Here is an 18,654-nt window from a genome sequence, read left to right on the forward strand (position 1 = left end):
CCTGAATAACCTATATGAACAACATGCTGTCCACAGATCAGAGAGGGCAATGTAAGCACCCAGAGTGCAGAACTGGTAACTGGAAGTAAAAGATGGCTCTCATCACTTACCAATTAATTCCAAGCGAGAAAAACAGGGTAGAAGAAACATGGGGAGATGACAACTGGATTAACTGCTTGCTTGCTAAAAAGGTCATTAATTCATCCTTTAGAAAAGTTTCTTATTGAAATAGGCATGGGCTAACATTAAACAGTGAGATCTCTAAGGGGTCACATTCTCATGTGTATCTCATGACTCAGTACAGAAATATGAAAAGAATAAAACTTAAATTAGGAAATATTCTGCTTTACTCTTATACAAAGTGTGTATATTTTCTGCACACCAACTAAAGGATTACAGTACTTCAATATAAGAAAAACGGATTTATAATTTTTCTCAGTCTTTCCTGGAAGTTTTCACTCCATGAAAAACTTACCTACTTACTGACTGGAATGCTGTTGACAAGTTTCCCTTCTGAACAAGTACCACCAAAATGAAACATGAAGCTAAAAGTGAAATGAATTTGTAGGTTAATTGCTAGCACCAGTCTGCAAGGCTAAGACTTCCTGGAATTAGGGCAATTTGTATACAAAAAATATGGAAAAAATTGAATAATACTTATCTCCGAAAGCAACTGTCAAGAGAATGTTCTCACTTCTTAACTGTGTTAGTGGAAAGGCATTATTTAAATTTATATGCTCATTGTTCTTACAGGCCAACAGACCTACTTCTGTGAGTAAGAGGTCCCCAGAAGGCTATAAATGGAAAAAAGCAAGCCTGGAAAAAATAGTTATTTATTTCATTGTTTTTTTTTCCTTTCTGTCCACAGAACATTAGCAGCTGCATAGCCATAAGAAGGCACAGTTCCTCCCTCAAAAGACTGTCATCTGAAAGTGCTTAGGGTTTCTTATGTAGTTGCTCAGATGTTCATAATAAAGCATTCTAAAACCTGTTTAGTCATCTCTCAAACTACAGAGCTGGTGAAAGGGCTGGAAGGAATGTCCTGTGAGGAGCGGCTGAGGACTTTGGGCTTGTCTAGTTTGGAGAAAAGGAGGCTGAGAGACAACCTCAGTGCTCTCTACAGCTTCCTGAGGAGGGGAAGTGGAGAGGGAGGTGCTGATCTCTTCTCCCTGGGACCCAGTGACGGGACACGTGGGAATGGTTCAAAGCTGCACCAGGGAAAGTTTAGACTGGACATGAGGAAGCATTTCTTTACTGAGAGGGTGGTCACACACTGGAACAGGCTTCCTAGAGAGGCGGTTGATGCCCCAAGCCTGTCAGTGTTTAAGAGGCATTTGGACAACACCCTTAAAAACATGCTTTAACTTTTGGTCAGCTCTGAAGTGGTCAGGCAGTTGGACTGGGTGATTGTTGTAGGTCCCTTCCAACTGGAACTAGCCTCTTCTCCTCTCTTCTCTTCTCTTCTCTTCTCTTCTCTTCTCTTCTCTTCTCTTCTCTTCTCTTCTCTTCTCTTCTCTTCTCTTCTCTTCTCTTCTTTTCTCAACTTTATAATCATTAGTCGGGCAGTTGCAGTTATTGTGGTAGAAATGCATTTTGTTAGGGTTGAAATGCAGAGGAGGAGGTGACTTTATGAAGTGACCCATATGGGCTGTTTCCAAGATAAGATGCTAGATAGAAAAAAATTATCTATTCTTTGGCCTACTTATTTCTTAATGTGTTCTTTTAAAGCACTTGAAAATGTGTATGTGGTCAGAATTAATTTAAGTGGAAAACTGACTAATTTTATGACACATTATATCCTTGAAATACATATTCAGTAAATACGTTTTTATATGTAGCTATTCAGTCTGGAAACAAGAAGGCGCTTGCCAGGAAAATGGTCTCACATAGTAGCCAGTAAGTAGTCTAATTTGACTTGATTCAATACAAATATTCTGAAGGGTTAAAAGAAGCTCTTTCAAAGTAACTAAATGGATTACCTGCTTTCCTGACTAGATGACCTTGACTAAATATCTTAGCACACTTGAGTATATGCATGATTTGCAAAGGCAGGGCTATTGAAGAAGGAACTGATTTCATTAAAATGAATTACTGCCTCTTAAAGCAATTTGGGAGGCTCAGCAATATAAAGTACTGAAAAAATTACTCAGCTGGCAAAGAAGGGGTACCTGTCTCATTAAATGTCCATGTGAAGCTGAGCACGTTACTGTCTTCTGCAGAAAGAGTCAGATAAACTTGCTTAATGTGGGCCTGGCAGCTCTCTGGGGACAGAACACCTACTTTGTGACTTGTCGTTAATATCTTCCAAGACTTTCTTTGTTAAAAAACAGCTTAACCTGCAAAGAAATTAAAACAAAAATCATTTAACTTCTTTATCACTTTTGAATGGGGTTGACTGAGTAAACTCTAAAGTATTACCTTATTATCCTTTGGTAATCTATCTTTGTAAATATGGGTTTGTGTAATAAATGGCCAGACTTATGAAATAAGTGACTGGGCTAGCTATGATATACAAAAGGCATTAAATAAACAAAATATCAGTGCTGAATATCAGCCTGAAGCTGTCAGGCTTCGTAGCTGCAGCTGCTTTGTACAGGATGAATCTGGAACACATTAGAGGGAATTAATGTACTGTGACAGTCCTCAGTGTAGAAGGTGTTGCCATGGGTCTCCTATATACTAAGGCTACGGGAACAGCTCTTGAGAATTAATACAGCTGGGAGGGAACTAAGGAAAAGTAGAGCAATTCCAGGACTGGGGCTGGAGAGACAGAAGCCAGAGCTAAATCAAACAAACTTTGCTACACCCTGGTCTACAGTATGAACATCTGGACAGAGTTACTGAGTGAGGCGTGGTTTCCAGACCTGAGAAGACATGTTGAGAAAGCTTCTGACAATCCAAGAGTTGATAAATTTTCAAAGGGTAGGAGAAATGATCCAGGACTCATCTCAAATCTGATATACCAACTGGTATTGAAAGTGCACTGCTTTATGCAGAAAGGCTCTTCAGGACAGAAATTATGTCGGCTTTTTCCTTTTTCTAATAGCTACTGTGTTTAACTAGTACCATAATATCTATGAATAATATTTCTAATTTTGTTTATCTAACTGTACATGTTGGTCTTGTTCTTTTTCAGTTGTAGACTACTGTGCTTTGGATAACCAAGGTTGCCAACATGAATGTGTTAACACTGAGGACTCCTATTACTGTAGATGCCACCCAGGGTTCATTTTAAATCCAGACAAAAGAACTTGCAGAAGTAAGTTGTGATAACTTTTAATTATGAACAGATTGTACTTCTGTCTTCCAGCTCTCAGCAGTAATACTCCCACTGGTCCTGGGAACAGTGACTAATGTGTCAGGTATAGAAAATGTTGGAGTGCCCTGGAAGGCAAAGGTCTTGAAAGCAATGCAAGTTTTTTTTGGGGTAGTTTGGCTTTTTGGAGGAGGGGCCAAGGGTAGGGGTCCCTCCTATGAACAGGAAGCTTTTAACATGAAACCAGCCTCCTTTTGAACAGTAAAGCTGAAAGCTTTTTCTTGCATAGTCTCTTTGATTATCTAGATTTTCCAGTTAGAATATTATAGAATTATAGAATAGAATCATTAAGGTTGGAAAAGACCTCAAAGATCATCAAGTCCAACTGTTGACCCAACACCATCATATCTCCTAAACCATGTCCCAGAGTGCCACATCTACACATTTTTTGAACACCTCCAGGGATGGCGACTCTACCACCTCTCTGGGCAGCCTCTTCCAATGCCTGACCACTCTTTCAGTAAAGAAATTTTGCCTAATATCCAATCTAAACCTCCCTGACACAACCAAGGCAATTTCCTCTCATCCTATCACTAGTGACTTGGAGGAAGAGACCAACAGCCACCTCACTACAACCTCCTTTCAGGTAGTTGTAGAGAGCGATAAGGTCTCCCCTCAGCCTCCTCTTCTCCAGGCTAAACAATCCCAGTTCCCTCAGCTGCTCCTCATTTCTCCAGACCCTTCACCGGCTTCATTGCCCTTCTCTGGACATGCTTCAGCAGCTCTGTCCTTCTTGTACTGGGGGGAGTAATCTCCCTAGCTATGTAAACAAACAAGTCTGTACAAAACAATTTATAATCAGCTTTATTGGTAAGACAAGCTAAAATTAAATAGAGTAGTTCCACAATCAGAGGATACATTGCAGCCTATTTTCCTATGGCTTTTTCTCAAGAGTGAGGTCTCTCATAGTGTGCCAAAGCTCTGGCAACATCAGTATCTTCTACCAAGCTTCCATGTTTCTACCAGGTTATATTCATGGCTTTGCTTTTTTGGTGTTTGTCAAATTTGATTGATACCAGGCTTTTATATATATCCGCCACAGAGTTAGGAGCAGATATAAAGTGGAGGAGAACTTCCAGACCAGAAAGTATCCTTGCCAAGGCTTGCCATAATTGGGAAAACAAGCTAAAATCTTCTCAGTGGTCAAAGTCATAACTCACTTTCAGGAAATATTAAAGGAAAACCTTTATGTACCTTCCTAGTTACCTTTCTTCATAAATATGCGTCTTGATAAGGGAATGTTACTATTATCTCTGTAGGCAGACAAACTCCATTAGTTTTAGGTGAGTGGAACTGCTGATGCCAGTGGTGATTTTAACCCGTATTATTGAATAATATGCTCAAACATTATTTCTCAAAAAAATGCATTAATATAGCACTGCATTTCTGTGCTTTTTACTGCCTTGGGGGCATTTTAGTCTATGATGAGAGACTATGATGACCTATAGACTGTATTCTGTATTATGCTTGGTGTCTATTTTACGTAAATTTAACATTTAGAAAGAAAGCATCTAATCCAGTCTGCACATCTGACCTTATGATCAAGGGAAAGAGACACACAGTTATAGAAGGCGATTGCTCACAGCTCTGACAGAAATTATGGAAGTGCCTGTATTTTCCTTGACTGTGCAGGGAGCCTGGGTGACTTGACAGACTAGACATCTAATCTGCAGATGGTCAGAGTCAGGGGAGATTATTTTCCTGCCTTCCCAAGGGTCAGAGTACAATTTTTACTGGTTCACATTGCTTGTAGGTTGTATGAACTCACATGTTTGTCAATATCTGTTAGCTAAGGGCTGGCTAAATTCTCTTATACTTCCATATATAATTCCACATCCACATATTTTTCAAATCTTACTATAGCGTAAGTGCTTTACACTGCCCAAACACAAATTTTTGTTAATTCCTTCAATTTAAGAATGTGGATTTTAAGCAGTGTTTTCTTCCCTGTTTTGAACAGAACAAAGACCTTAAAACTGCATAAACATTTTGTATGTCTTGAGTGGTTTTGGGCTTATGGTCTAACTGTATGAATTATTTTAACCTGTTTAAATTGATGATCCACAGAATGCTGGAAGCTGAGAAAGTGTTCTGGGAAAGTAGTATTTCAGGCTTGTCCTGTTGCTATCCTCTGACTTGGGTATTAATTGCTTGAGACAGCACATTGGGCTATACAGGCTGTCAGCCTGACCATGTGCTGCTGTCTTTATGTTGGAAACACAAAAGCTTCCAAATGCTCATTGGACAGGATCTCTGGAAGTCATCTCTTGCCTCCTCTTCAAAGTGAAACTGCCACAAACTGTGGATCAAGTCAGCTATGGTTTTATCTAGTTGAGTATCAAAAAGCGCCAGTGGAGAGTCCACAGGCTCTCTGGGCAACCTGTTCCACTGCTGCCCTATCTCTGTAGTGAAAAACATTTTCCTCATGTCTAACGCGAGTCACCCAAGCCACAGGTGGTGACTGTTGTTCCTTCTTCCATCTTCTGGCACTACCAAGAAGAGTTTAGCTTCGTCACCTTCGTAATGACCTACAAGAAATAATTATAGGCTGCAGTTAGATACCTTCCCTTTCACCAAACTCAGTAAGACCAGATGCCTCAAGTTCTCTGCACAAGTCAGGTGCACTATGTCCCAGCAGTATGACTCTGTTGAGCCCTCTTCAGTTTATTCCTTTTAACTGGGGGGAGAAGGGAAGGGATTGTTCCAGAACTGGACAAACTGTGCCAGGTGCAGTCTCCACCTGGGTCTGGCAAAAGCCCTGGTTGATCCAGAACTTGACCTGCAGACTGACTTCCCAGCTTGACCATGGCCTTGTCCTGCCACTATGGACCTGTCTAGTGATCACTGGGTTGTGTCAGACCCTGGCTGCCCTCAACAGGAGTGGTCTCACCTCATCCTGACATGCAGGCTGGCTTCGTGGCTTGATGTCAGACTTGCCTCAGCAGCATGTACTTGTCTGATGACTTGGACTTCTGGATAAGCCTGGCTACCATTTCCAGGCCTCCCCTGCTCACCCTGCTTGGGTACTGCAGGACAGTACCTGTCTGGTAAGGCCCCTACCCTGCTCAGCTGTGTTACCACCCTTGGCTCATGGCTCTCCTTCCCTTAGGGAGCAGCTGACCCATGCTGCTCCCTGATAGCAGGTCACTTCCCAGTCTGTACAAACTATGGGGTGTTTCCAACCCAGATGAAGAACTTCACAATTCTTCTTCCTGAACTTCATAAGACATCTTCTGGTCCAATTGTCAAGTTTATCAAGGTTCCTCTGTATTGAAGTTCTGTTATTTGCTTTCAGTCACTGTCCCTAATTTAGTGTCACCCACAGATTTGCTCAGGGTTCACTTTGTGTCATCATCTATGTCACTGATGAAGATGTTTAGCAAATGTGGCCCCCAGTACTGTCCCCTGCGGTAGTCTGGTCATTATCAGCAACCAGCCAGGCATGAAGCCGTTGATCGCTATCCTTTGAGGCCGGTGGCCTGGCAAATATTCACCCACCTAAGAGTTCTTTCTTCCAGCCTGTACTTCCTCAGCTTCCAAATGAGATTGCTATCAGAGGCAGCATCAAGAGCTTTACTAGTGCCAAGATGTATTATTTCCAGCGATCTTCCCTTGTCTACAGATGCAGTCATTTCATCACTGAAGGTGAATGGGTTGGTCAGGCCCTTGGTAAATACATGCTGACTATTCCCAATAATCTTCTTGTCCTTCATGTATTTGGAAATTGATTCTGAGAGGATGTGCCCCATGATCCTGGGACTGAAATGATGCAGATTGGTCTATAGTTACCTGCGTCTTTCTTTTTGCCTTTTTTGAAAGATGAGTGTAACGTTAGCATTTTTTAGTTATCAGGGACCTCTCTTGGTCCCTGTGAAAGTTCATACATGATAGACAGTAGCATGACATCATTTCAGTGCCCACAGGTGAATACCAGTCATTTAATGGATCTGAGTATATCCAGTTTCTCTAAGTAGCCTTTAACTGTTGTTGTTAGCCCCTCTCCTTCCCAAACAGTGTTGGTACACATGGAAATCTGGGAGCAGGCTTTGTCTGTGAGAACCAGGAATAAAAAGGGCATTATTTTTTTCAGCTGTTTCTCTATAGTTCGTCACTGGGTTCTTCCCACAGCCAAAAGACCCACATTTTCTGTGACTTTCTTTTTGCTACTAGCGTATTTGTAGACTCCCTTCTTATTACCCTTAGTTTACCTCAGTAGTGATAGGTCCAGCTGGGCTTTGGTTTTATCCCAAAGGACTGAAGCAATGCTTTTATACTCCCCTTTTTTCTTTGGTCCTTTCTGCCTCTACTATTTTCCCTCTCTGTGTTTCAGCTCACTGAGAAGCTCTTTGATCTTCTAAGCAGATTTTCCAGTACAATGGGATCATTTGTTCCTGAGATTTTAGCAAGTTTTCTTTAAAAATCATCTAGCTGTCCTGGGCATCCTTTTTCTTCTTGGCTTTTTCCCAGGGGATTCTTCCTAGCAATTCCCTGAATAAGCTGAAATCTGAGCTTGTGAAATAGGGAGCCTGAATTATGCTGTTTCCCTTCCCAGCCTTCTGGATTCTTCTGGATCCCAAAGAAGAAGAACAAAAGTCCTATGAGAGTAACCAGGCTCAGCCAACAGTCCAATGATCACTAGACAAGTCCATAGTGTCAAGAGAGGTCTAAGGTAAATTCAGGAAATAAGTCAGCCAGTCAGCGGGTCAGGATCAGCAAAATGCAAGGCTAGGTACAGGCATACCTATAACATAGCTCAGGCAAGAACAAAGGGTGAGAGCCTGACATGAAATGCAACTCACAAGCCAAGGGGCAGAGGCCACAGACAAGGCTTCCCACAGTTCTGTGCATCTCTGCCATGTTAACTGCATTGTGTTTTGTTGTAAATGCTTTAAATTAATTTAAAATTAAGGGAGAAAATTCCATTGGGTTGCAGTTGGAATAAAATAAAGTTGAGTAAAATAAAGAGGCAATTTTGATGAGGCAATATACAGGCCATAGCTGCAAAATGTTGAGAAATATTTAAGATTCTCTATACGTGTATTACATGCATTCTTGAAGAATTCATTGAAGTATACATATCAGGAATACCTAAGTATAGCAGATATTTGGTAAAAAGGAGCATTTTATTTTCATAGTTTGAAATAATATGGTAAAAAGTCAGAATCATGCCTAGAAAAAAAAGAGGCCAAAGAAAAGTAAACAAAACAACTGTTTTTTACCTAGCTTATTTCTGGTATTCCTCACCGACACATTTTTTTGCCACTTAGGACCAGACTATTGTGCTCTTCAGGACCATGGCTGTGAACAGGAGTGTGTTAATACAGATGATTCTTATATCTGTCAATGCCAAGAAGGGTTTAGACTTAACCCAGATAAGAAAACATGCAAAAGTGAGTAATCCTTTGGACATACCAAAGTTCATCTGCTTTTACTTCTTAAACCTGCTGTGAATGGTTTCCCTTCTGAAAGGATGAAAGTTTTCTCTTTACTTGAGATTGAAACAAATGTTTCCTTATAAACTTGTATTTTAACTGAGCCAGTCATGCTGGAAAAATAGACTGTTTGCTTTTTTGTAGGCTAGATTGTATATTAGACTTTTCTGAAGTGATTTATGGAAATCTGAGGCATAATATAGGAACCGGAGCAGCTCGAAACCAATTAAGTTCATTACTTATTTGAAACTTTCTGACCTTGTCTTGTAGTGACACAAACAGCTTTTAAAAAAAAACCACCTTGCTTTGCCCATTTGGTTTAGCGAAGGACAGATATATTTGATTAACTTGGGAAAGTATTGGATAGGTAAGGTAGCCATTGAAATCAACTTAAAGTCACACATGAAACCCCACGATTTCCTAAAAGCATTGTAAAAACAGCCTCAGCAGTGTCAGGGTTCCAGACCAATCACACATACTATTTACTTTAAAGAGACTTTCATGTTACATCTCTTCTTGAGTGGCGGCCTGGAACCACAGCAGATTTTCAATGTAATGTTGTTAAAGTTTAAGGAGAATATATTGGGCAAAATGAACTAGTCTAATCTGGCGGCTCAGTTCTTGGGGGTAGAACTGTACTGCTGATATTATATCAATAAGAAGCTTGCCTGCAGCAACATAATTATATTTCTAGACACTCATAAAATCTATCCCATTTTGGAACTCTATATTCCTCCAGTCTTAAAGATGCATTCTCATGAAGCATCTTTGCCTACACAGTGCTGTTTTTACAGCAATCCATGCTATTCTGGTTTTTATTATCTATATGGTATTTTAATACATTCAGGTTTTTATAGATTGGATGTGCCTTGGTGGCTATAGGAGCAACAGAACAGCATTGTGTAGAATATTTATTGTCAAGGATGTAATTGCGAATGAAAAGGAAATTGTAATTCCCATTTGGGGTATTTTTCCTTAACCTTAGGGGGCTTTGGATTTGGCTGTAAACCTGGTGGTGTTTCCAGGATTAACTCCTATTCCACATCTTGTTAGAACAAGGCTCGTGTTAGATAAGCTTGTAAAATAAAGCAGAATGTTTGCATATATGCCCTATTTATAAATCAGGGAGAATGCATCACTGGTGACTAGCACCAGGCATTCCTCTGTCACCATGATACATGACTTCTGATGACTCAGGAGCAAGTCTATGGGAGTCAAAGTGAAGCCTCTTGTATCCAAATATTTGCAATCTGCTCTCAGATACTCAGCTCACTGTCAACTTTAACAGGTGTCCAGAGAAAAGTGAGTTTTTCTAAGCCATTTTACTTCAGAAACCCTCTTGGCTAGCTTGAATTCTTCACTGTTTTTCTCTCACAGAAGTAAATTTCTGTGCTTTAGGTCAGCATGACTGTGAACATGATTGTGTTAACTTGGAAGAGCCATTTGTGTGCAGATGTCATCCTGGATACACCCAGACATGATGGCAATACGTGCAGAAATGAGTGTGTCTCATGAACTACAGTGACTAGTTACTGCAGTGGGGCGAGGTGTGAACAGAATGAGAAAATGCTCCTGGGTCCCTTTTGAGGGGGACACAGGAGCATTTTCCACTTTGAGGAAAGTTTGAGCTAATGCAAACCTCTATTACTGTAAAGTTTGCCACAAGCCAGGCCTAGTGAAGTAATGCTATAGTGAGATCCCTGATCCAATAGAGAACTAAAGCGTCATCTTCTCCAATCCAAATAACTGGGAAAATGTGTTCAGCCAAGGTGTCTAACACAAAGCCATATGCTGATATGTGGAGATATGTAGAGACTTCCCCCTTCTATGTGTGTACACTTTCAGTGATCTGTCCTCTTTTAATAAGAATGTTCTAAAGGATCAGTGTTGCACCAGATAAACCCAACAACATTGCCCGCTTGATGTCACCCAGTTTTTAGAAGATACATTTATTGCAGAGAACCATTTTGCACATCATCTAAAATATTGGCAGCATTTTTCCCTGATGTAATTATGACACATTTTTCCAAAGGAACACTCAGTCACTGAAATTAACAAAAAGTTGATAGGCCAGGGAGAAATTATTTTTAAATAAATTGTTTGTGATAAAGCCATATTTAAAGAAACTTGGATATGTTGCAAGAGCTCAAAACTTTTTAACAATTATGGTTTTAGGTTATCACAGGTTGAATATCTAAAAATTAATATGACCCCAGACTCTTGTTTTTAAAAATACTAAGCCTTTCCTGTCCCTTCTTACATTTTTTTACATGTATAATGAAGCACATGATGACCAAATTTACAGATATGCTAATTTCTAAACCCTGGTAATTAGCAGCTTTGTGATTACTCCACTCACTGAAAGAGTGCGTTAAAAGATTCTGCATGAGAACCCAAAGTATTTAAATGTTAAAATTCATGTTAGTGTGGGTGTTTGTCTTGTAAAGGACGGTGTCAAACAGATGCAATTTTTCACAGAGAATACTAGGGGGTTTTCTTTTCATTTTTTTTCCCCCCACATTTTTTGTGTGCTCTGAGAAGTTACACAAGCCTCTTCATGATGATATAAACTCTTGGAAAAAGGAGAATGTTCCAGCTGGAACTTGCTTTAGCTAGTAAAACCCCTTTTCAAGCCAACGTTATCTCTGTCTATGTATAATGGTAAATCTGGACCAATTACTGCAAACTCGTTGCTTAGTTAAATAAACTAATGAACAGTAATATTTAGAACTAAGTAATTTTACATTAAGTATAGAATTTTTTTCATGTAAACAAATAGCTGCAGACATGCCTGTTCACATCTGTAAATGATTTGCAAGTAAAGATATACGAGACTCTCTGCGTCCGAGGGAACACCACTATTTTTGGTCAAGTTAAGCAAAGTGATTTGGGCCTATATAACTAAAAATAGCCATTAACAAGTCGGCAACAAAACATTATGAGGAAGTTCAATATAAAGCTTTTTTTCCTGAAATATGCTTTTTCTAAACTTATAGAGTCAGCAGATTACATAGTACATCTGCAAGTGCACGTATGTCACCCTCCTGCTTTGCTGTCCATTCTATGAGACAATATAATTTTAAAACCAAATTCATACGTCTCTCCTGCCCTGCCCCCTTCATATTTCACACAACCAGTCGCACACGAGACTAAAAAAAAAAATTCCATTTTATCTTACTTGAAATTGGAATAGGAAAATCAAAGAAGAGGAATATATTAAGACACTCTTACACTCATAATTTGTATCTGTTCCCCACTAGGCTTTTACTGCTTGAACCTGTTGGCAGGTTAAAGTTTTAAATTGGTGATTTTTCATCCCATTGAATAAGAATTTACTGCTTATGAAGTAATCTGAAAGCCATAATTTCTATTTCAAGAGTTACTAATTTTCATACTTTCTCTCTGAGAAAATTTGATGGTGAACAAAAGAGAAAGAGTTGCTTTTTAAGGAAAGAAAGCATGATTCTGTGGGTAAAACCAGGCAGGACTTTAAGGTTCTCCCTTCACTCCACATTAGTTTCCCTTTGTGATTTTTGGCAAGGGAGATCTGGACTTCGTCAAGTTTGCTATCTGCCAAGTGGGGTTGTTGTATTCATTTCACTTAGGTGTTGTTACTCAAATACATGGGGATACTGCATAAATAAAAAGTTGTATTGATCTTTTTCCCTTACTCTGCAAAAGCACTGTGTACTAATTACAGTGTCATAGTATATGTATCTAAGGCTCCAATGTGATTTCTTCAATTACTAACACAAATCAATAGGAGTGGACCACTGTGCTGAAAGCAATCATGGCTGTGAGCAACTGTGCCTAAATACTGATGGCTCCTATGTCTGTCAGTGCTCTGAAGGATTTGTCATCAATGACGACCTAAAAACCTGCACACGTAAGTCCTGTGAGAACCTCTTTGATCTGAGCTCACCTGGGAAAGGTTTCTGTTTTCATGCAGGGAAGAGGACACACCTTCAATTTATTTTTACTGTCTGCATTTTGATAATCCTTTAATAATGATTTGAAAGCAGAAACAGACAGAAAGAGGACCTAGGAAAGGATTCTTGTTAAGATAACTGTAAATCCTCACATATTCAGAAAAGTTTTGGAAGATCTGTTCATCCCCAGGTGTTGAGCACAGTTTTTCAGTCACATCACAAATGTGTCTGACTGACAGGTCATCTTGACAGTAGTGTTCCCTCGGCAAACTGCATCAGCTGACCTGGGGCAGGAGGAGAAGTGAGCATCCCACACTGAGCTTTTCCTTTTGCATGAAAACCATTAATAAATGAACAACAGTTGTCCTGACAGCTCTCCACCATTTATAAATCTATTGGTCACTGAGAATCACTGCAGTTTTGCAAATAGCCAAATTGCCTCCTTCACTGGAAAAATAGTATATATATAGAAAGAGCCAGGAAAAGAGGAATGTGAATGCATTTTATCTGTTGACTTTTCCTGGACCTCTTTGATGAGAGGGTTTTGGCCACTTTTTCTTCAGATTTTGGAGGTTCATTATTTTTCAAGCCTGTTGAGTGATGGAGCACCTTTAGAGTTTGACCATTTTCTTCCACTCAGGCAACGCAGTTTTAACAGAAGTCAAACTGCAAGTGCTCAGTCTCTGATCTAGGGAGAAGTGAGGCAAATGAGCAAAGGCAATTTATCTTTGTCTTTTACCTTGTCTTTGCCTCCATGCTAACCTTTTTAGCCCCATCCAATACCTTGACAGACTTTGCATCTGTCTGCCACTGCAGCTCGCTAGAAAGGGGCTGACAGTAATGCAAAAGCAGAACTAATTTACATGTAACAGCAATAGGGTCTGCTTGAAACCATTTATCTAGATATTTATCTAAAAGAATCAGTGGAAATTTAGAAACAGCCAAACTATGGAGTTTTATCAACTTGCAAATGGAAAAGCCCTTTTTGTTTGTACTAAAAAGAAGTGTTTTTTTCCACTCTTGAGTTATTTTCCTCCAAACCATACTTGGAGACCTATCAGCAGCATTAAAACAGTGTTGTGGTTCTGGAATCCCTCTGTGCAATGAAAATGAGCCCGTTTGAATTGCTCCTTTTCTTGCCAGGATACCCCTCTCCTCATATATATTTAGGAAAGAGATTTGTTCTATTCCTGAACTCCAGATGAGTTGTTGAAACCTCGTGGACATTTTTAGGCTATCAGGAAAAGTGTTTTGGCACTTTGGGACTTCCTGAATAAGCAGTTGAATGGAAGTGACTAGCATTTAGCATATACCACTCCTAATGGGAAAACACCTGGGAATTACAATTCTGGTATCATATACACAGCACTAGTGTGTTAAGAAAGACAGCTGTGGGAACACCTGAATGGTAAACAGATTTCTACTCTGACAACTAATTACAAAAAAATGAGTGACACTGTGTGTGTAGCCAATAGACAGTAGCAAGTGCTGCCTTCAGGATCCCAGGAGTCCTATGTCTTTGTATTATAGAGAAGAAACACGTAGGAAATTTGAGATGAAAAATGGAGCATATCTGACAGCACTTGTCACTTGCAATTCTTTGCAAAAGCGTGGATAGTCTAAACCAAAGCCCACTGAGGTCCCTGAGAGGTTTTCTGCTTGCTGCCACAGCAGCTGGGTCAGGCACACAAGTGAGTTCTGGGGAATGACGCCCTCACACAGCACCATTTAGAGACTGTGTTTAAAGAAGGATGCTCACAAGATAGCTTTTATGTCTTTGGCACTGTCTTACATAAAATAATTGCTAAAGTGTTTTGGTTTTATTTTTTTAAATTCAATTTGTAAGTACTGAGATGTGAACTCTGTTGAGCTATGTTAAGCATAGCAAAGTATGATTTCTCCATTCTGCTTAAAGCAACCAATGGAAAGTACACCTTTTACATTTTATTGAAGCTATATATATATTACCATATAAGGAACTGGATTATTGTTTAAGCAGTTCAATGTATTTATATTTACTTGCTTATATGCCATGCAAATACTAGAGATGAAAAATAATTGATTCATTATTTGCTAAATTCTTCTAATAACTTCAACTGATCCTACAGGAATTGACTATTGTGCTCTGAGTGATCATGGCTGTGAACATTTGTGTGTAAATGGTGACAGATCTTACACTTGTCAGTGTTTTGAAGGATACAAGCTTCGTAATGATGGGAAAACGTGTAAACGTAAGTTTTTATTCAGCAACTCACAGTTACATTTTTATGAAACACATAGAAGAAATCTGTAAGGGAGGATTTGATTGCCTAAATGTTGCTGTCCGGTGTAATTTTAAATGCTTGAGGATTCCAAAAGTTCATAGTTTCCCCTTTGGTGTGGTATTCGCTAGCAGTACGTCAATATCTTGGATATGCTAAGGCATCTAAAGTGGTACTGGATGCATAGTTTTAGGCACCTGAATCACACCCTAAATGTCTGTGCCATTTATAAAGTAGCCCTGAAATTGGACTAGTGTGGATTCAAAACTATTTTATTTGGATTTACATCGTTATATGGGACAACTGTAATATTCTTCTCAAATCACAGCAAGAATACATAATGTTTCTAAAGTCTTACACAGCATGAAGCTTACGATATTATTAATGGAAAGTTCATTTTGTCCAGCATGGGCTAAGGATGACTGAAAAAGAGATATCATAATTGCATTATGCATTTGACTATATTATGCAGTTATGATGAGTGGCAGATATCAAGAAAAAAACATTGGAAATTTTTCTCCATTTTTATAGCTTTGATCACTAAGTGATCAAAGAAGAATCAAGGATAAGTCTCTGAAAAACACACAGGCATTAAGTATTTCATAACAGTAATCCTAATAATATCCATAGATCTCATCAATATCTCCTGTTAAAAAACATTTACAGAAAAAAAATTAAAGTAATCCAGATATTACCATGACAAATGAAAACTCCTTATTCTTAGTTTGTGTAGCACAACACCATACTTTGTTATTCCATGCAAACAGAGACAAATTCTGCTTGTCTTCAAAAGTACTGACACTAAAAGTAAGTGAAACATTCTGTCCATGCAGAAGTCCAGAGGGATCTAGACAGATTGGAGCATTGGGCTATGATTAGTGGGATGAAAATTAACAAGTAGAAATGCTGGATTCTGCACCTAGCATGGAGTCATGCCGGCACAAGTACAAACTGGGAGAGGAGTGGCTGGAGAGCAGCCCTGCAGAAAGGGATCTGGGGGTGCTGGCTGACAGCAGGCTCCGTACGAGCAGTGTGCCCTGGCAGCCAAGAGGGCAAACCGCATCCTGGGGTGCATCAAACACAGTATAAACACTTCGAGTGCTGTGTGCAGTTCTGAGCCCCACAGTTTAAGAAGGATGTGAAAGTCCTTGAATGTGCCCAGAGGAGGGCAACAAAGCTGGTGAAAGGGCTGGAAGGAATGTCCTGTGAGGAGCGGCTGAGGACTTTGGGCTTGTCTAGTTTGGAGAAAAGGAGGCTGAGAGACAACCTCAGTGCTCTCTACAGCTTCCTGAGGAGGGGAAGTGGAGAGGGAGGTGCTGATCTCTTCTCCCTGGGACCCAGTGACGGGACACGTGGGAATGGTTCAAAGCTGCACCAGGGAAAGTTTAGACTGGACATGAGGAAGCATTTCTTTACTGAGAGGGTGGTCACACACTGTGTGCTGGTTTTGGCTGGGATAGAGTTAGTTTGCCTCATAGTAGCTAGTGTGGAGCTGTGTTTTGGATTTGTGCTGAAAACAGTGGTGATAATACAAGGATGTTTTAATTACTGCTGAGCAGCGCTTACACAGACTGAAGGCCTTTTCTGCTCCTCACCCCACCCTACCAGCAAGTTGGCTGGGAGGGGACAAGAATCTGGGAGGGGGACACAGCTGGGACAGCTGGCCCCAACTGATCAAAGGGATACGTCATACCGTATGACATCATGCTCAGCATATAAAGCTGGGGAAGAAAAAGGAAGGGAGGGACGTTCAGAGTTATGGCGTTTGTCTTCTCAAGTAGCTGTTACACATGATGGAGCCCTGCTTTCCTGGAGATGGCTGAACTCCTGCCTGACCATGGGAAGAAGTGAATGAATTCCTTGTTTTGCTTTGCTTGTGCATGTGGCTTTTGCTTTGCCTATTAAACTGTCTTTATCTCAACCCATAAGTTTTCTCACTTTTACTCTTCTGATTCTCTCCCCCATCCCACCGGGGGGGAGTGAGTGAGTGGCTCTGTGGGACTTAGTTGTTGGCTGGGGTTAAACCATGACAGTTCTGTTAGGCACCCAGTGTGGGGCTTGAAGTGTTCAAGATAACAACAGATTTGATTGGGATGTGCTACATCGAATTTATAGCTGTTATTGCTGTTTACCTATTAATCAGCAGGCTTCTGTGCTTGCCATGGGGCTTGCTTGCCTTACTGTATATTAGAGTCTAGTGCTCATTAGTGGCTATTTTCTGCTTCTGCTGCTTGCTGTACTGCTTATCATCTTACTCTGCTGTGCCTGGGAACATTTTGATAACAGCAATGGTGATGTGCCTGGGCTGGCTGATGGCCAGGGCATCTCTGCTGTTTCTGTGCTGTTGTACTGGACAGGCTGGCACTCCAGTGTGAACTCGAGTCAAAGCAACTGACCTGTGGATGAGTCCATGTGGGAGCAGGACACCCCGAACCATCTGCGGCTGTGGATAAACCCATGCCAGAGCAGGAGTTGGAGTGGATGCGGTGCCTGTTGCTGGGCTTGGAGTAGCCACAGTACCTGCCATTCTGTCTTCAGATCCAGAGACCCTCTCTTCCCTTTGAGGGTACTGAATAGGGTTGAACAGGGCTTGGTAGGCATAGGCCAGGCCCCAGCACATTGCAGTGATTTGTGTCTCTCTGGAATTGCCAGGGTGACAGCATATTTTTTCCAAATACTTTACTAGTTTTTCAGGATTCTGCAGTTGTTCAGGGATGAAGTTCCAAAAAAACCTGGAGGTTCCCACTGTCCTAGATACTTGCCCATACTATCCCACACACCCTGCTACTCATAACTGTCCAGCCTTGGGGTAGATCTCTGGGTGGTACTCTTAAATAGCTGTTTAACTTTAAACAAGACCTGAAACACATTCAGGAGTAGGAGCAACAGGAACATGCCAGTTATAACATCCCAAGGATATTCAAAATTCTCAAGAGCTGTTGTAACTAGCCTGGAGGAGAAGGGGAAGGGGAAGGAAGGTGTCTCCCCCGTAATTGGCTCTCTAAGGAGAAAAGGTACAAAGTGCAATTATTAATAGTTTCCAAAAGTGTAATAATTGAAATAAAATAAACTAGTAATAATAATGAAAATAATAAAAGGCTAAACAAAGCAAGTGATGCAGGATGCAGTTGCTCACCACCCACTGACTGATGCCCAGCTAGTTCCCAAGCAGCAGTCCCCTGGCCAGCTTTCCCCTACTTTATATACTGAGCATGACATCATATGGTATGGAATATCCCTTTGGCCAGTTTGGATCATCCATCCTGGCTGTGACCCCTCCCAGCTTCTCATGCACCTCTAGCTTTCTCAGTCAGTAGAGCATGAGAAGCTGAAGAGTCCTTGACTAGTGTAAGCACTACTTAGCAACAACTAAAACATCAGTGTGTCATCAACACTATTCTCATACTAAATCCAAAACACAGCACTATAACAGCTACTAGGAGGACAGTTTAATAGGCAAAGCAAAAGCCGCCTGCGCAAGCAAAGCAAAACAAGGAATTCATTCACTTCTTCCCATGGTCAGGCAGGTGTTCAGCCATCTCCAGGAAAGCAGGGCTCCATTGTGCGTAACAGTTACTTGGGAAGACAAACGCCATCACTCCAAACATGTCCCCACCCTTCCTTCTTTTCCCCCCCAGCTTTACAGGCTGAGCATGATGTCATATGGTGTGGGGTATCCCTTTGATCAGTTGGGGTCAGCTGTCCCAGCTGTGTCT

General features: G+C 40.6%; 1 protein-coding gene across 4 annotated transcripts in view; it reads left to right on the forward strand.

Moving 5' to 3' along the window:
- The window catches only part of MATN2 (matrilin 2), a 73,159-nt gene that overhangs the window by 34,346 nt on the left and 20,159 nt on the right, over window positions 1–18,654 (forward strand). For all 4 annotated transcript variants that reach the window (XM_075085468.1, XM_075085467.1, XM_075085469.1 and 1 more), the window contains exons 6-9: window positions 3,137–3,259; window positions 8,584–8,706; window positions 12,512–12,634; window positions 14,786–14,908. In XM_075085468.1, the coding sequence (XP_074941569.1) occupies window positions 3,137–3,259; window positions 8,584–8,706; window positions 12,512–12,634; window positions 14,786–14,908 (492 nt within the window). The remainder of the gene's footprint in view (window positions 1–3,136; window positions 3,260–8,583; window positions 8,707–12,511; window positions 12,635–14,785; window positions 14,909–18,654) is intronic.

Source organism: Phalacrocorax aristotelis, chromosome 2 (assembly GCF_949628215.1).
Source record: "Phalacrocorax aristotelis chromosome 2, bGulAri2.1, whole genome shotgun sequence".
Classification (NCBI taxonomy): domain Eukaryota; kingdom Metazoa; phylum Chordata; class Aves; order Suliformes; family Phalacrocoracidae; genus Phalacrocorax; species Phalacrocorax aristotelis.